The sequence below is a fragment of the Schistocerca serialis genome, chromosome 3 (genome assembly GCF_023864345.2).
Source record: "Schistocerca serialis cubense isolate TAMUIC-IGC-003099 chromosome 3, iqSchSeri2.2, whole genome shotgun sequence".
NCBI lineage: Eukaryota > Metazoa > Arthropoda > Insecta > Orthoptera > Acrididae > Schistocerca > Schistocerca serialis.
In genome coordinates, this window is record NC_064640.1 from 86,891,025 (window position 1) to 86,910,242 (window position 19,218).

At 37.8% G+C, this 19,218-nt stretch overlaps 1 protein-coding gene across 1 annotated transcript in view; it reads left to right on the plus strand.

Moving 5' to 3' along the window:
- Positions 1-18,994, plus strand: part of LOC126469752 (leucine-rich repeat-containing protein 40-like) — a 214,873-nt gene extending 195,879 nt beyond the window's left edge. Inside the window, exons 9-11 of the mRNA XM_050096966.1 lie at positions 10,151-10,339; positions 13,205-13,390; positions 18,451-18,994. Of these exons, the coding sequence (XP_049952923.1) occupies positions 10,151-10,339; positions 13,205-13,390; positions 18,451-18,559 (484 nt within the window). The 3' untranslated portion in view covers positions 18,560-18,994. The remainder of the gene's footprint in view (positions 1-10,150; positions 10,340-13,204; positions 13,391-18,450) is intronic.
- Positions 18,995-19,218: the final 224 nt, after the last annotated feature.

The window sequence follows — 19,218 nt, forward strand, 5'->3', positions numbered from 1 at the left end:
GTTCTAGTCTTTTTGTTGCAGCTGTTCTTCTGCTGATAAGTACCGTTTGAAATTTAGTTTTCTCATTTCACTTGTTCACATTAGACATTCCCAAAGTAATACTTATCAACAAACCATAATATTATATACTACTGAGGACTACAAAAGTTGAAGATTCATTTCAGTGTACAAGTAAACACTGGAACCCACATATTTTCAAACACTGTAGTACGTCTAATATTGTGCTGTAAGTGATTTATCAGTCAAATGTAGAAAGTAAAATTTAAAAAATAAATTACTCACGTATGATCAATGAGGAAAGATGCAAATGAACAAAATTAGAAGTGAATGCAAAAATAATCTTAGGAGAAAAGTGGAACTGAAGGGGAGGGGATGCAAAAAGGAGCATTCAAATAAATAGAAAGGAAAGGAAAACAAATCAGAAGCAAAAGGGGTCTCATAAAGGAATGAGTGGGAGATAAAATATAAAAAGGAAAAGATAATAAAACAATGAAATAAAATGAGGGAAACAAAAGTATTGAGATTGAGGGAGAGAAGGCTAATGTACAAAGTAAGCAGATAATTGAGGGTGGGAGGCTGTGAAAGAAAGGAAATAAGAGTAATCAGTTGCTTTCAAAAACATATTAGATTGTAAGTGTATCAAATTTCCTGTGATAATTTGTACTTGCCATATGTTTGTTTTTGTTATTAATAAGTTACATTCAACAGCTTTTCTTTTGCCATTCTAACAGACACCTCAACTACTACATTTTATAACCACTTAATTAATCTCATTGTTTGGAGGGTATCCATCCTTGTAAGGTGTACATCAGTACCATTTCATTTCCATGATATATCAGTGTTGTGTCTAAAAAGAAAAATTTCCCATGCATAAAATGGACTATTTTCTTTTTTATTGAAACTTCCTGGCAGATTAAAACTGTGTGCCCGACCGAGACTCGAACTCGGGACCTTTGCCTTTCGCGGGCAAGTGCTCTACCAACTGAGCTACCGAAGCACGACTCACGCCCGGTACTCACAGCTTTACTTCTGCCAGTACCTCGTCTCCTACCTTCCAAACTTTACAGAAGCTCTCCTGCGAACCTTGCAGAACTAGCACTCCTGAAAGAAAGGATATTGCGGAGACATGGCTTAGCCACAGCCTGGGGGATGTTTCCAGAATGAGATTTTCACTCTGCAGCGGAGTGTGCGCTGATATGAAACTTCCTGGCAGATTAAAACTGTGTGCCCGACCGAGACTCGAACTCGGGACCTTTGCCTTTCGCTTCTGTAAAGTTTGGAAGGTAGGAGACGAGGTACTGGCAGAAGTAAAGCTGTGAGTACCGGGCGTGAGTCGTGCTTCGGTAGCTCAGTTGGTAGAGCACTTGCGCGCGAAAGGCAAAGGTCCCGAGTTCGAGTCTCGGTCGGGCACACAGTTTTAATCTGCCAGGAAGTTTCATATCAGCGCACACTCCGCTGCAGAGTGAAAATCTCATTCTGGTTCTTTTTTATTGTTTACAAATAAGCCCATTAGGACTACAGAAAGTAATTAGAAGTGGCCATTTGCCTTCCTTTGTGCCCATATTTCTTTCACTCTTTTCCTATAGCTTTCTTTTCCCTCTTCAGACCATGTTGTTGCTGTTTGGTTTTTTTCTCTTGGTTAACTTGCCATTTGTGAATTTTGGGCCAAATTTTGTTATGTTGAATATCTTCTGTTGTAAGTTCTACCAATTTCATATCGTTTTTGTCCTTGCCAATCCATTTCATTGTGTCTGTTTTGACTTTACACTGAGCTATTTGTTTGTGTAAGTCTGTGTGGGTTCATTCTTTTAGAGTGTCCATAGAATTTTAAGCTAGGTTTTCAAATGGCACTATTGATATTTGTGTATTGTTTGATTTCCTGTTTGCCTGTCATTTGGTATTTTCGTCTAAAAGTTTTGGACCTAAAATTTTTCTTACCAGTTTGCATTCCCTTTTCTCAGTGTTTTCAATGTCTATTTTCTTGTTCAAAATCCTGATCTGAGTGTTAGAGGCATTCTGGTTTAATTACTGTATTGTAATATCTTAGTTTTATGTTCTTGGTGATGCATTTGTTACAGATATTTTGGGTAAGTTAATATGCAGTCTTCATCTTTTGGCATCTAATTTTGTTCCATTATTTTTCTTGAACAGTTACAAAAAGATTTTTAAATTCTGGAACTTGTTTTTAATCATGTCATATTTCATCTCCATGAATTTTAGTGCTTGTTTGTTGTATATTGTCTGTGTCCGTAGCTGAGTGATCATCATGGCTTATTGCTGTGTAGGGGACTCAGATTAGATTTTTGGTACTGCAAGGGATTTTTCATTTGTGGGAGAACTCTGCCTTTTGAGAACAACTGAGGAGCTACTCAACAAATTAGTAAGGGTTCCTAGGTCAAAAACCCAACATCAGCCAGGAGAGTGGTGGGCTGACTACATGCCTCTCCATACTGCATCTGACGACACCATTGGCAGAAGATAACACAGCAGTCAATCAGACCAAGTTGGCCCATCTAGGGCCAGAATATGGAAATTTTACAAATATTTGTTACATATCAAGTATTCTGGCTTTTCAGGATATCTGGAGGCCGCCTGTCTCTTGCAGTTACTTTCAATTTTGGGCTGATGAAATGTCGTGGGTTAATATTGCTAAATCGTCTGCAAATTGTAGACAATCTATAGATAACTTGCTTCTGTATAAAGTAATTGGTTGGTCAGTTTTGAGGATTGATTCCTGTTGGCATCGTTCTCATTTCACTTTCTCGAGGACACAATTGAAAAGTAACAGAGAGAGCTCATATCCATGTCTTATTCCCATTTTGAGTTTAAATTTAGTCTTGGAATAATTGCCTGTCAGCATCTGTTTTATGTTTGCAAGTGTTTTCAGATCTAGACCTTGTCCTGTTAATACTTGGAAGAGTGATTTGCTGTCAACAGTGTCATGGGCTTTTTTTAAATCAACGATTCTGGAGACTAAAGTATTGGTACAAATACTCTGATGTCATAGAATTAGCTTTAGATTCAAGATTTGCTCTGGACACCAATAGCCTGGTCTGAATCCTGCCCAATATTCTCCAGTTGTAGGTTCAAGTTGTTTCTGTGCTTTATTGAGAAGAAACTGGGATAAAATTTTATATGCAACTAATATAAGGGAAATTCCTCAGAATTTATTTACATCTGTTCTGTCTCCCTTTTTGTGTAACATGTGAATTAACACATTTTTTTACAATCTTTTGGAATTTGTTCTGTTTGGTACCACTACTAATCATTTCCCTTCCTGTTCCACTCACAAATAGTACAGCGAGAGAAAAACAACTGTCTGTATGCCTCCATATGAGCCTTAATAACTCGTTATGTTCATGGTCCTTATGTGAAATTTACACTGGCAGCAGCAGGATCATTCTGCAGTCAGCTTCAAATGCCAGTCCTCAAAATTTTCTCTTCTCAGAATTTTCTCAACAGAGTTCCTCGAAAAGAATGTCATCGTTCCTTCAGGGATTCCCATTTCCATTTTAGTTCATGAAGCATCTCCATAATACTTGAATGTTGACTGGACTTCCCGGTAACAAATCTAGCCTTTGAATTGCTTTGATGTCTTCTTTTATTCCAACCTGATGGGGTTCCCAGATATACAAGCAGTACTCAATAATGGTTCACATTAGTGTTCTATATGCAATCTCCTTTACAGATGAACCACACTTTCTTAAAACTCACCCAGTAAACCAAAGTAATCTATTCACCTTCCCCACTACATTCCTTACATGCTTGTTCCATTTCACATCACTTGGCAGTGTTATGCCTAAATAATTAATTAACCTGACTGTCAAGTAGCAAACTACTAATGTGATATTTGAACATTATGGGATTGTTATTCCTGCTTATCTGCATTAACTTACATTTGTCTTACATTTAGATTTTGGTACCATTTGTCATACCAACTAGAATTTTTTTCTAAGTCATCTTATATCCTCCTACAGTCACTCAATGATGACACCTTCCTATATACCACAGCATCATCGGCAAACAGCCACAGACTGCTGCTCACCCTGTCTGTCAGGTTATGAATGTATATAGAGAAGAATAATGGTCATATCACACTTTGCAGTGGTTTGCCAGTAAAGACAATATGTGGGATCCTATTCCCTAAGAAATCTTCAAGCCACTCACATATCAGGAACCTATTACGTATACTTGTACCTTCATTAGGTTTGCAGTGGTGCACCATGTCAAACATTTTTCTGAAATCTGGGAATATCGAATCTTTCTGTTGCTCTTCTCGAGGACCTTCATTGTATTCAAATTGAGAATATGTGCAAGAATTCTGCAGCATACCAATGTTAAGGATATTGGTCTGTAATTTTGTGGGACAGTTCTTTTACAGTTCTTGTATACAGGAGTCATATATACTTTCTTTCCAGTCGTTTGAGACTTTGCACTGGGTAAGTGGTTTGTGATAGATGCAAGCTAAGCAAGCGGCCAATGCCACTGAATACTCTTTGTAAAACCAAATTGGGAGTGTGTCCGGAACTGGTGACTTATTTTCTTTCAAATTTTTTAGGTGCATCTCTACACCAGGGATGCCTGTTATTATGTCATCCATACAGGAGACTATGTGATGATTAAATTCCAGTATGTTTGTACAATCGTCCTGCATGAACAATTTCTTGAACATGAAATTTAAAACTTTAGCTTTCCTTTTGGTGTCTTCTGCTGTTGTACCAGGTCAGTCAATCGAAGAAGCCTTCAACCCGTGTAGCAATTTTATATAGGACCAGAACTTTCTCAGCTGCTTGGATAGATCTTTTGCTAAGGTATGATGATGGTAGTTGTTGTAGGCTTCACACAACATTCTTTTTAAAGGGACACGAGTTTCTTCTACCTTTTGCCTATCTTCATTTGCAAGTTCTTTTTTAAATCCAAAGTGCAATAGTCCTTGCTTCCTCAGCATTTTCCAAATTTTATTATTAAACCACAGTGGATGTTTCCCATCCTTAATCCATGTATTCAGCTCATACCTCTCCAGAGCATGATCTGCAATCTGTTTAAACTTTGCCCATAATTCCTCTTATTTGCATCATACTGGGACCAAATGATGCCCATTCATTGTGTGAGTGGAATGCTGGCAACAGATTATATGCTCTTTCTAGAAAAATATTCTCCTAGCCTACTTGATTGATTTAATAAGTTTAGTAACCATCATCATCGTTGCTATGACGACGACATGATCACCAAACCCTTTCTCTATAGTGACACTGCCAAGAAGTTCAGGCTTGTTTGTAGCTCCAGGGTTTAAAATATGTCCATTGCATTGGGCTGTTGAACTAGCTGCTGAAAACAGTTTTTGGAAAACGTGTTTAAAAGTACTTTGCAAGACTGCCTCTCCATACCCCTGCAGTCTGCACTTAGTAGATTAGTCATCTCCAACTGATATTGCATGATCTGAGTATTTCCTCACTACCAAGTGTAGACTTACTTTGAATGACTCTAAAACTGTCTCAGCAGAATTGGGTGGCTTGTAAAAACATCTTACAATTAGCTTTTTTCCACCTAGACCTCTTATGCGTGTCAACATGACTTCACAGTCCCACTTAAAATCAACATCAGTAGAGAAAATATTTCTTTGGACTTCAGTGAACACTTCCCTCCTGTGGTGTTTAATTTGTGTTTTCGATATATGTTCCATGACTTGATAGGTATTTCAGAGCTTCCTGCTTCAGGTTTCAGCCAACTCTCCATCCCAAGAATAATTTGAATACGACAAACTCTATGGAGAGCAGTAAATTCAGGAACTTTGTTATGAGTACTTGAACAATTTATTGATAAAATTTTGATAGTCAAAATGTCATTATTCTGAGCGTGGTCAGATTTCACCATCCGCATGTTGACTGGTGAGTGTTAATCAGAGTGCCTCAAACTACCACTGTGCCTTGACAACCCCCATATGCACTCCACAAGTCCTTTGCCACCTGAGTAGCTGCTTCCTTTGTGCAATGCATTTCTGACGCACGAATGTGAGTCCTACAATTCCCCAACTGTTAATGCACATCCAGATATCTGCAGTGAAGAGCATCAGAAGCGATGAGGCCTTTTATTTAGATCCTCCACTCGGCCCCACTTTAAAGGCCCCGTTCAAGCCTGGGAACACTGCTGCAAACTGCAAGCTCTGCTAAGCCTTCACCACTTCTAACAGCTGCCTGTATGAATTGAGGATGGCCTTGGAAACCAAGCAACAGGGATCATGGTGCCAACACTGTGTGTGTGCTCAATAGCCACAGGCAAGATCCCCTCCACATTTCAGATGAAGCCCTCTGGCAGACATACTGATGAGTGCACGTTGGCTTTCTTTCCAGCCCTGAATGCTATTTTCCTAAGAGGCTCCATAATGCATCCAACATTGGAACTCACAGTAACTTGCACTATGGTGTCTGTCGCTGCCTCCATTGCTGTTGAATTTCCCACATCGTAGACCAATTCACTTCTCGTCACCTCTTACAATGTAATGAGCTAAACTTCCCCATCTTGTCATCTGGATTGCTGGGTTCTGAGCCACCCTGACATGACAAGGCGTAGTCCATAATCTTTTTTGTTATTCCAAAAAATAATTCATTTTCTAATTTTATTGAAAATTGTTAATGGTTGATACCTCTTCGAAGTTAGTGTGACCCAGTGAATTGCCTGGCTGTGGTATAGAGGTTCCTTTGTGCCTGATTATCTTTCTGCTCCTTTTGTAATTCTATACAGGAATATAATTGTTCACAAACTGATTATAATTATTTCAAAGGGTGTATGGGATATATTGGTACTTATGAGAATATATTTCTTTTTCCCATATACACTGAAGTGCCAAAGAAACTGGTATACGCATGCATATTCAAATGCAGGGGTATGTAAACAGGTAAAATAAGGCGCTGTGGTCGGCATTGCCTACACAAGACAACAAGTGTCTGGTGCAGTTGTTAGGTTGATTACTGCTGCTCCAATGGCAGGTTATCAAGATTTGAGTGAGTTTGAATGTGGTATTGTAGTCGGCACATGAGTGATTGGACACAGCATTTTCGAAGTAGCGATGAAGTGGGCATTTTCCCGTGCGACCATTTCACGAGTGTCCTGTGAATATCGGGATTCAGGTAAAACTTCAAATCTCCAACATCACTGCGGCCGGAAAAAGACCTTGCAAGAACAGCACCAACAATGACTGAAGAGACTCATTCAACATGACAGAAGTGCAATCCTTCCACAAATTGCTGCAGATTTCAATGCTGGGCCATCAACAAGTGTCAGTGTGTGAACCATTCAATGAAACATCATCATTATGGGCTTTTGGAGCCAAAGGTCCTCTCATGTACCCTTAATGACTGCATGACACAAAGGTTTATGCCTCGCCTGGGCCCGCCAACACTTACATTGCACTGTTGATGACTGGAAACATGTTACCTGGCCGTACGGCTCTCGTTTCAAATTGTATCGAGTGGATGGACATGTCCGGGTATGGAGACAACCTCATGAATCCGTGGACTCTGTATGTCAGCAGGGAACTGTTCAAGCTGGTGGAAGCTCTGTAATGGTGTGGGGTGTGTGCAGTTGGACTGATATGGGATCCTTGATACATCTAGATACTACTCTGACAGGTGACAAGTACGTAAGCATCCTGTGTGATCACCTGCATCCATTCATGTCCATTGTGCATTCCGCCTGACGTAGGCAATTCCACCAGGACAGTGTGACACCACACACAACCAGAATTGCTACAGAGTGGCTCCAGGAACACTCGTCAGAATTTAAACACTTCCGCTGGCTACCAGACTCCCCATACATGAACATTACTGAGCATACCTGGGATGCCTTGCAATGTGCTGTTCAGAAGAGATCTCCACCCCCTCGTACACTTACGAATTTATGGACAGCCCTGCAGGATTCGTGTTGTCACTTGCCTCCAGTACTACTTCAGACATTAGTCGAGTCCATGCCACGTCGTGTTGTGGCACTTCTGCTTGCTCATGGAGGGCCTACACAATATTAGGCAGGTATACCAGTTTCTTTGGCTCTTCAGTGTATATAAGAAGTGATTCAGTTTTATCTTTTATGAATGACTGTTTGTTGATGACCTATGCTGATCTAAACCCTCTGTACACTTTCCTGATCAGCACAGTTTTAAGATTGTGTAGGATTTATATTCTGTCTATACAGAGAGAGAGACAGAGAGAGAGAGAGAGAGAGAGAGAGAGATTCTCCTTTGAACTGCAGGATAACATGTAGTGCTGGCATGAGTTCCTACCGTCAGTTTACTTTATATTTAAAATCATTAGTGAAATGTGTTTTAAATACTTAAATTGATGTACTGACCTGTTTGTTTTTATTGCTGATATAAGAGTCTGTTATCCGGGTATTCTGTGTATTTTTGCAGTTTTCATGTATTTATTTGTTTATCTGTGTATCAGGCCTAGGAAGTCCACAAGGATTCTGCAGGAAACCAAAGTTAGGGATATTGGCCTGTAATTGTGTGGGTCCGTTCATTAACCCTTCTTATATACAGGAGTCTACTGCACTTTTTTCCTGTCACTTGGAACTTTGTGTTGGGCCAGAAATTCATAATAAATGTAGGCTAGATAAGGGGCCAATGCTGTAGAATTTTTGTAAAACCAAATTAGGATTTGATCCAGACCTGGTGATTCATTTGCTTTCAAATCTTTCAGTTGTTTCTCTATGCCAGGTATTCGTATTACTATATCATTTATACGGTCAAATGATGGTATGTTTGCAGGATTCTCCTTCATGAATGATTTCTTGAACGTGAAATTTAAAACTTTGGTTTTCATTTTGCTATCTTCAACTGCCAGCAGACTTATCGACAACAGACTAAATGGAAGCCTTAGACCTGTTTAGCAATTTTGCATAGGACCAGAATTTTCTCAGGTTATCTACCAAATCTTTTGCTAAGTTGCGATGGTGGTAGTAGTTGTATGCCTCACGTGTAGATCTTTTAACAGACATCCGAATCTCTACTAACTTTCACTTGCCGTCATTTGTGCATTCTCTTTTGAACTGAGAGTGCAACAGCCTCTGCTTTCTCAGCATCTTCCAAATTTTGTTATTAAACCATAGTGGATCTTTTCCATCCTTTATCCACTTACTAGGCACATAACTCTCCAGACCATGATTTACGATCTGCGTAAACTTTGCCCACAATTCCTCTACATCAGTCGTCTGTGGTGATGCCAATGATGACAAAGAAAATAAATGAAATAGTACTATATATGTATATATGGCAACAGTGTTGGCTGTCCTCTGTCAATAAAGCTCAGCATAAACTTGTAACATTACAAATCAATCACAAAAGGAGAGATCATGATATTTCACACACATGCAGTTAAGGTTGATTTAGAGCCTTCTGTTTTACTGCAATTTTTAATTAACTTCATTATTTTAGTATGTTGGCACAAGTTAAGCAAATCTGCTTCACGTGTTTGCATTTTTCTTGTGGCAGATTCCTTACGTAGCGCAGGATGATGATCAGGTTGAAATGTAACACATTGCAACTTAACAAGCTGCTACAAAAGTAGTTTGGTAACTGTCATGATTTTCTGTTCAACTTATCTTATGATGGCAATTCTGCATATCCAATATATTCTGTAGATTTTAGAGTGGCATATGGTTGCTTGATCTGCAGTGGGTCCTACAGGTGCTGAGGTTAGGTGGTAAAGTGCATGTAGTCAACCACCATAAGGATTAAAGGTTTTGCCAGAGAAATCACAACAAATAAATTTGGTGCATTTCTGTAAAAACATTTGTTTGACGTAGTTCAAAGCATATTTATTTCATTATTATTATAATTATTTTAATTACAATTTCTTGTTGTGCATTATGTAGTAAAAGTAAAATGTAAAGCTATTTGAACACAGCAGTGCTTTCTTAGATATACTTTAATCGGAGGGGATAAGCCTTTGCCTTTCTCCGACCTTTACAGAGGGACCTACAGTTTAGAGTGGACCCTGAACCACAGTGAAGCTTGGACACTGAACCACAGTGAAGCTTGGCATTTTCCACATTAACAAATAATTGTTTAGAATACTATACAAATAGCGTTAGTGTCTGTAGATTCACACTAAGGAAGGAACATAAAATATTTCATTAATGATGTGCTCTTTTTCAGAATGTCTAGATTGAATAAGATTGCCACAGAAATTAATCTTGAATGTAATTCACTGGAGCGTCTGCCAGTCTCAATAGGAGACTTTCCATACTTGCAGTACCTTAATCTGCAGTTTAATAAACTAACAGATCTCCCAGAATCAATTTCAGAGCTTGTTATGCTTCGTGAACTTGTACTTGCTTGCAACAGGTTAGTACAGATCTCCTTCATTGTTGGTTATCTTTTCAGGGACTTTTTTTAAAATTCCAGTTTCTTTTACAATACTCAGATTTCTATTTGTTTGCATAGATTAAGATTTTATAACAGGTCAGTGTCTCCTTGAATACTTGATGCCGTATTAATGTAATTATCATGGAGTACATTGTATTTAAGTACATTAAGTTAATATAAATACTGTGTCTTGTCTTGCCTTTCGTTAATTTTTATTTTTCTGTGGTTTAAATTGGAGGTTCTTGGTTGTCTTTCATTTCCACAGTTTCTGAGGCAGCATTAGAATTTTCATTTTTTTACTTTATGATTACATGTTCATTATGTGCAACTTGCATTGTGTCAAGAAATTTTAAAGTAACTTTTTGACTTCAGGATTGTATGCGTTTGAATTTGTAGGACACAATTAACAAATTGCCACAAAGTTGTGTCCCCCCTCCCCTCCTCCTGTTGTGTCTTCTGTGGAAACACATTTATGTTTAAGACATGATACACCAAACCTTGTGCTATAAATATGTAAAGGAAGTTCTATCGGAATGTAAGTACATTAAGGGTAAAGGAGACCACCCACCAAGTAGTGGAAGTGTTGAGATGTCGACAGGCACACACAAAAGGGAAAAAAAAAACTTGCTAGTTTCCAGAATAAATCCTTTTTGAGCCTCAGTACATCCCCCACCCCACATATGGACACACAATGCCAGGATTGCACTTTGACTGGTGATGTGGGGTTTGTGTCTGGTTGGGGGGGGAGTGGTTAAGGGAGAGAGGTGGGAGACAGAAACATGGATTGGCGGTAGGTAGCGAGCAGCTTGGAAGGTGACGGCAGATTGGTTGTCTAGGAATGTGTAATGGAGGGGTGGTAGGTTCACAGGTTAGCCATGTGATACACAAGCGCCATAGGCAGTGGGGTGTGTCGCCCAAAGATGGTGATCTGAAAATGTGGATTGGAAGGGGGTGATCGGACAGAGAAAAGGGAAACCCTTGGGCAGATAGTGTGTGGACAGTTAGTTAACTGAGACTGAGGCCAGAAGGGTTATGGGAATGAAGGATGTGTTGTAAGAATAACTCCCATCTGAATAGCTCAGAAAAGCTTGTGGTGGAGGGAAGGAACCAGATGGCCCAGGTTCTGAAGCAGACATTGAACTTCAGCATGTTGTGCTCAGCTGCATGTTGTGCCAATGGTTCGTCAACTTTATTCTTGGCCACAGTTTTCCAGTGGCCATTCATTCTGGTGGGCAGCTGGTTGGTTGTCATATTAGTGTAAAGAGCTATGCAGTGACTGCAGCAGACATACCTATTTTCAAAGGTGGCCCTGCCTCTGATGGAATAAGATTAATGTTTGGGATAAGATTAATGTTTGGGATGCAGTTGGGAGGAGTGTGGCTCAGAACCATACCCGACCTCCTTGACTGAAATATTTTGTGGATTTCGTGCATCACTTGTGGCGATGACACAATGTTACCTTAAACAAAGTCACAAACAATTTCCTCCTCCATACTTGTCCATCCTGAATTAATACTTAGTATGTAAGGACCTGGTCATCAGTGACACATGAAGGTTTAAACTTCCTTTCCCTCTGTAAGAAGGCTTGCCATGTGTTAACTCTGCAATTTGTCAACAAGTGACCATGAAAGATTTAACACTTTTGTAACGATCACTTCTAACAAAAATAATAAATTAAAACAGTGCAATTTGGGAAGAAAAACATTTATAGCACTAAAGTATTGCTTAAATGCAAAACTTGGTGACTGTTAGTTGAGATGTAATGATTATCTAAGGTTTTCAGACTTCCATTAGTTGATGACTAGAGTGTTATGAGGCAAAGAAAAAATATATATAAAGCATAAATAACCAGAAATATTACTGTATCCAGACACTGAACCAGCATAAACACCAAATATCATGACATAGGTAGATGTGGAGCAAAACTTATTCTGTTTATATTTGCAACCATGGAAACACATTTTACAATTATATAATGCTGCAGAATGCCAATAAGCACTTTTAGGTTAACATTCCAGATTCTAAAATTATAATAGACTCCATTAAAAAGATGTACTTTCAATTAATTTTTCAAAATTCTACAAGTTCAGGTTTTCTTTCTGTATTTGTGTTTTGAAGCTGCTCGTTATTTAATTTGTGTCAGGATACACATCTGTCTGTGAATCGTGTGAACTTTAATTCTGGGTGATACCATATTTTAACTGTTTGTGTATTGTATTCTCTGAGGCGGGATGTGGGGACCAGCCGTGCTATTGTCTCAACAAGTGTGGGGAAACTGCCCAAAAACCACTCTTCAACTGGTCAGTGTACCAGCCAACAGTTGTTAATCTTCTGCATGGATTCAATCCGGATGTGGCTCACCTCCATGTCTCACAAACTAGGGCACTGCACACTACACTGTAAGAACAGGTCGTGTTCTGGATGCACAAATCGTATTTTATCTGAAACGTACTTTGATTGTTCATCTCAAACATTACTGAAAAGTAAATGTCATAAGTCATTTGAAGATACCTCTGCGTGATATCAGATTATCATCTCTACACAGTATTCTTACTCCTAATTTTTGTGAATTGTAACTGCTTAAATTGCTTTATTTTTGTTTTCAGTTATGGTTTTTAGCTGAAGTTTAAAATGCTAACATAAAGCATTTAGTTATACCTGTCTTAAATTGCATATGCACCAACTTGTAAGATTATTGGTAGAAAGAGCGTTGATTTTTATCTGTGTTCTTAGTAATTGTTGATATCAAAAATCTAGTTCGAGAAACATAATTATTCACATTACAGATTTCTCTAAGAGTAATTATTATGTATTTGTGCTATGAAAGAATTCTTGACATTACAGGTTTCAATATATACCACCTATTATTGCAACCTTACAAAGTTTGGAGATTTTGGATTTGAAAGGGAACACCTTGGCGGATATTGATATGGAAGTCCTCTCTCAACTAAGAAGACTTGCAGTACTTGATTTATCAAACAATAACATATCATCTGTTCCACCACAACTTGGGAACTTGAGGCAGTTAAGGTGAGTTCCTTATTGTAACTTTGTTTAAATTGGTATTTGACAAAAAATCTAGAATGAGATATTTGCAGTAGCTATGGCAAATGATAGGAAAGATGGGGAACTCTGAATGCCCCATGTTAGACTGCAGTGCAGTCTTGCAAGGAACATTGAACAGCTTGCTTGCAGCTTGGTTTCATATTAATCTATATTAGGAAGTTTGGAAATATGGAGTTTTGTGCAATACATCATGAAGAGCAATATTATAATGTTACTGAATTTGGTACAAGAGAATACAGCTACAAAAATAAAAAGAAATAAAACTGATTTTGCAGTTTAGTATTGTGCAAGCCACATTGTTCCCAATGAAATTCTTTTACAATTAAACTTAACTGAAAGAGAGGCAAAAACAAATAATCTCCATAATGTACCATAAGGACAATGCAAATCTCACATCTGGTTGTTGTTTTTTTTTTTTGTGAGACTGTTTGCTGTTTCAGTTCAAAGTGGCTCCATGCATTTTAAGATATAATTGATAAATCTACAGTGTAATTTCCATTTAAAAGATACGTAGTAGTAGTAGTAGTAGTAGTAGTAGGAGTAGCAGCAGCAGCAGCAGCTTTATCCATCCGTAGATCATTTTTTACAAGGATATAGGACACGTCAAAGTATTTACAAGTTTAGACCAATTTGAAATAAGCTAATTCGTATACACATACATTTACGGACTTCTAGTTGGACACAATCATTAGATTTACTCCTGGTATACAATACTTTTTTTGCAAATAACCTATTAAATAATGTAATGGCACACTGTTCACTCGTATCTCACCATCAGTCACTGCACACACTATACACACGTCGTTTCATAACACACACACACACACACACACACACACACACACACACACACACACATAGGTGATCTCTCGGCCATTTTCTGTACCGCAACTCGCAACTTCCCATTTGCTATCCTGAAAAACTGAGTCGGCATCCCTCTACAATGAGTGAGATGCTGAGCTCAGAAAGAGGAAGAGATGTTAGTATTGTGCTATGCATAGCTTGCAGTTAAGTACACCTAGAAAAAAAGAAGGAAAAAATAACAATTTGAAGGTGTTACATGGAATGTTGGATGTTTTATAATCATTATTATTATTATTTATTTGTATAACTTTTTTTTACCAAACCCCTAATCTGTTTTATCTAATTAATCCTTCAATGCATACAGTGTGTTGCATAACAGGTACTTTCTAGCTGCCTTTTTAAGTAAGTGTATTTTTGTAATTTCTTTAATCTCTCTTGGTAATTTATTGTACAGTTTTATTGCTTGATAGATAATGCTGTTTTGAGTTTTATGTTTATTTTTTCTTGGTAAGTGTAAGTTGAGTCTAGCTCTTGTTCCATGGTCATGACAGAGCTGTTTTTGCAGTAATTAACAATGTTATTTTTGATGTGTACAACTGAATGGTGAATGTATTCACATGGAGCAGTTAAAAAGCCCAGTGTTCTGGACAGATCTTTACAATGAGCTTGACTACTAATTTTGGTTATTATTCTTATTGCTCTTTTCCATAGCTAAGAACTGAGTGTACATATGAATAGTATGTAACTGAAAGACACTGCATGTTACACACTGGTGATAGGGTTCTAAGGGCATATCATGCTGATGACATTCTGTTTGCAAGTACACTTGTATGTTCACACCACTTCAAATGAGAATCAATATTCATTCCTAGAAATTTTGCCTTTGTTACACAGTCTATAGAAGTGCCATCTACATTTAATTTTGTCATTTTTCCTCTTCAAACTGAAATTCATGGCATTAGTTTTCTTTATGTTCAATGTCACTTTATTGCTTATTGACCAATCATAAACTTCCTTGGAGTTTCATTTGCTTACTGTGCAAGGAGTTCTGTTGTTTTCTCAGTGACTGTAATATTGCTGTCATCAGCAAAGAGAATTTTTTCACCATGAGTAACACTACTGGGAAAGTCATTGATGTATATCAGGAATAGTATTGGTCCTAATATGCTACCTTGCGGAACCCCTATATTAATGTATTTTGGTTCTGATAAGTGTTTTTCTAAATGTTTGGATCTATTTGAAGTATGTGTTGTTTGTACTCTTTGTACCCTATATGCTAGGTATGATTGATATCAGTCATTAGCTACCCCTCTTATTCCTAATGCTTGTAATTTATTTAATCGAATCTTGTAGTCGACTGTATCAAAGGCCTTAGAAAGATCCAAAAATATGCCTGTGACACACTCATCTTTAGAGCATCAAGTACAACTTTTGTGAATTCTGCTATGGCTGACTCCGTATTTTTGACACGTCGGAAACTAAATTGTGATTCGCTTAAAACATTGTATTTATCCAGGCAATTCATTAATCTGTCTTTCATAATTGCTCCTATTATTTTTGAGAATGGTGACAGCAGGGAGATGGACCGGTAATTTTCTATGCCTTTTGCAGTACCTTTCTTGAGCAAAGGTACAACTCTTGCCTGTTTTAACTACTCTGGAAATGTCCCCGATGTGAAGGATTAATTTATTATATTTGTTAAAGGGCCTTGTATAATCTGTATGCATTGTTTCAGTACACGCATTGGTACTTCATCTAAGCCTACTGAGTTTTTATTTTTTAGTTTTTGAACAGTTTTATTGACTTCATTCTCAGTGGTTGGAAGTAACATCATTGTATTTAATGCAACATTATTTACAGGTATTAGATTTGTTTGGGGATTTTTTTTTAAAGTTCTCTGCAATACTTGAAAAAATGCTCATTTATGTAGTTTGCTAAGTTTTATGGATCATTTATTACCTTATCCCACTCCCTTAGCAGCATGTTATTCTGCATTTGTTTGCGTCTCCCTGTTTCCTTTTTTATAACATTCCTGATTGCTTTGTTTTTATTCTCTGCATGATATATTATTTTGTCATTAAATGACTTTTTTGCAGCAATCAGCATCTTCCTATAGATCTTTTGCATCTACGATAGATATTTAAGAATTTGGATCATTGTGGCTCTTTTTCATGGAACTGAGGTATTTAAGTGTTTGGGAGGACTTCTTAATACCTGCTGTCATCCATCTGTTTTTGTGAGATGTTGATACAGACATGCATACTTTTGGAAATGCATTTTCAAAGTTCAATTTAAATAATGTGGAGAATTTAGAGAGTTTCATAGTCACATTGGTTTCTTTATACACTTCATCCCAGATTTTGTTTGCTATTTCTTTTGAAAAATCTCTGATAGATGTTGTTTATAGGCTTGGAGTGTAGGGAATGATTCAATGCCTGATTTTACTGTTGTTATTTGACATAGATGGTCTGATAGTCCTAGATCTTCTACAGCTACATCACATTTTTCCCTGTTCATATTTGTGGTCACATGGTCAGTTGCTGATGCAGTCATTGTTGTAAGCCTTGTTGCACTATTGACCAATAGGGATGTGTCAAAACTTTGAAGGATGTTTATGAAGGTGCTGCTGAATTCATTTATGATACTAGTGTTGATGTTAATGTCTCCACACAGAATTGTGTTGACCTTTATACTTGAGACTTTATCTAGAACTTCTGTTAATTCATTGAAAAAAGTGTCCACACTACCACTGGGAGATCTATTCACACACAAAATCATTAATTTCTTGGTGATATCAAGCCCTGTTAATTGAATAGCTGATATTTCAAAGTGTTTGTCTTCGCTTACTGTACTGAGGTCATGTCTTGATTTGAACTGTTCCTTTTCTGATGTAAATGCATGATCCTCCACCCCTTGAAGCAGTTCTGCAGTGAGAGTTTGCCCTTTCATACAGTGATAATACTACATGTTGGATTTCTGTGTCTCTGCACCAGTGCTCAGTAACACAAATTACCGTGCAGTTCAAAGATGGAAGCTCAACTTCTAATAGTTGTATTTTATTTTTTATTGATTGCTTGTTTTGATGGAGGATTGTTAATTCTGTGAAATGCCCCAGGTTAATCTTTCGAATGGTTTGTTTTTCTTTGCGACATCTGGTATATGTGGTATTTGAAGTTTTAAAATCTGTCTTGTGAGTGATTGTTTCAGTATTTTTTAAACTGCTGGAGGTACTCTTTAGGCAGGGGAACCCGCTGTCTGGATTTACCCTAAAAAGACGTACTTTTCCTACCAATGACAACAGGTATTTGACCATGTGTGGCCCGAGATATCCCCCTATACTTTCGTGAATCAGCTGTACCAATGTTCCCTTCTCAGTCCTGTTTAGGTGTTGGCAATTCCAGTGAAACCTCATCTGTTGATAATTTCGACGGGCACCAGAGAAACATGAACAAAGTTGGCTGTCCTCAGAGCCATCCCTAACCCCACATTGATTCACCTCACAGCTCCATCAAGGTGTGGTCAGTCATGATGCTGCAACAGCCCAACAAAGTTCACATAGGTGCCATGAGTCAGGGAAGCTATCTTGTCCAGGGCACTACCTATGTCATATGCCCCATCCCTGTCCAAACTGCTTCCCACCCCACCCACTATCACTACATGGTTCTGTTTTGTACAGTCCTTGCAAAAAGACCCTAGGTCCTCAGATGTTAAGTCCCATAGTGCTCAGAGCTATTTGAACCATTTTGTCTCAAATTTAGTGCTGAAATTGTGTAAAACATTGGTGTTATTTAGTGGTAGAGTATGAAATGTAAAAAGATACAGTATATAAACTTTTGGCTACAGTGTGATACTGTCACCACCACCCCTCCCCCTCCCCCTCCCTCTCCCCTGCTTCCCCAAAATATTGGTTGTGGTGACAGATTGATGTGTAGCTAGTCAAAGGTCTACTAGGTTAATTCCAAAACATAATTGTTGCTGTGTTCCCCAGGATGGAAATCATGAACTGTGCCTGGGTAAACAAACAACTAACTAGCCCTGATAGGGAACAATATTACATGTAAAAGTTTCCTTTCTGTTCCACTGATATTTATGAATGACTTCTTTTCCAAAGAAGGTTGATGGGCCACTGTCGTTCTTTAATGCTTTGTTAACTTTGCGCAAAATGTTTCTAATGTGTTATGTAATTTGTATACTTTTGCTGTGGTTTTTCTGTCCTACAGGACTGTGAAGTTGGAAGGAAATTGCTTTCGCCACCCCCGTCAGTGCGTATTATTGCAGGGCACTGAATCACTGCTATCTTACCTTCGAGATCGCATTCCACAAGAGTAATGCTCAAGCACTACTACAGTATTTCTTTTTATCAAACTATTTATTCTATAAAGCACTATATGTTACAAATTACTGTCAGTATTATAAACGGATTTGCAGAAATGTGTGTCACATATAATGTTAAGGTTATTTCTGTTGTCCAAGTGAAATGTAAACAATTCAGTATCTGAAGAGCTAACTTGATTTAAAAAGTGAAGCACAAGATTATTTTTTGATATGAGTTAAAATGATACAGTCATGTAAAAGCAAGCTATGTTAGTTATATTCTTTCACAGTGGATTACATGTCTTACATTCTGCTACCTCCTCCTTTGACCTCACCCCTCCTGTTGCAGTCTGAGACACTTTAAAATATTATCATTATTTTATTTTTATTTTATTTACATGCCAAATTCCATATTACCAAATTGAGGAGCAAATCTCCAAGGTCATGTAAAGTGTTAGTACATGAAATTACGACATAAGAGTAATAACAAATAAAAATAAAATGTTTATGAACCCGAAAAAAGTCAGTCCATAAGTTTAAGTAAACGTTATCAACAATACAACAAGAATCAGCTTTAGGTTTCTCAAGGAACTCCTCAACAGAATAGAAGGAGTGACCTATGAGGAAACTCTTAAAAAAAAATTTACAAGATCTGCAGGAATCGGACACTTCCC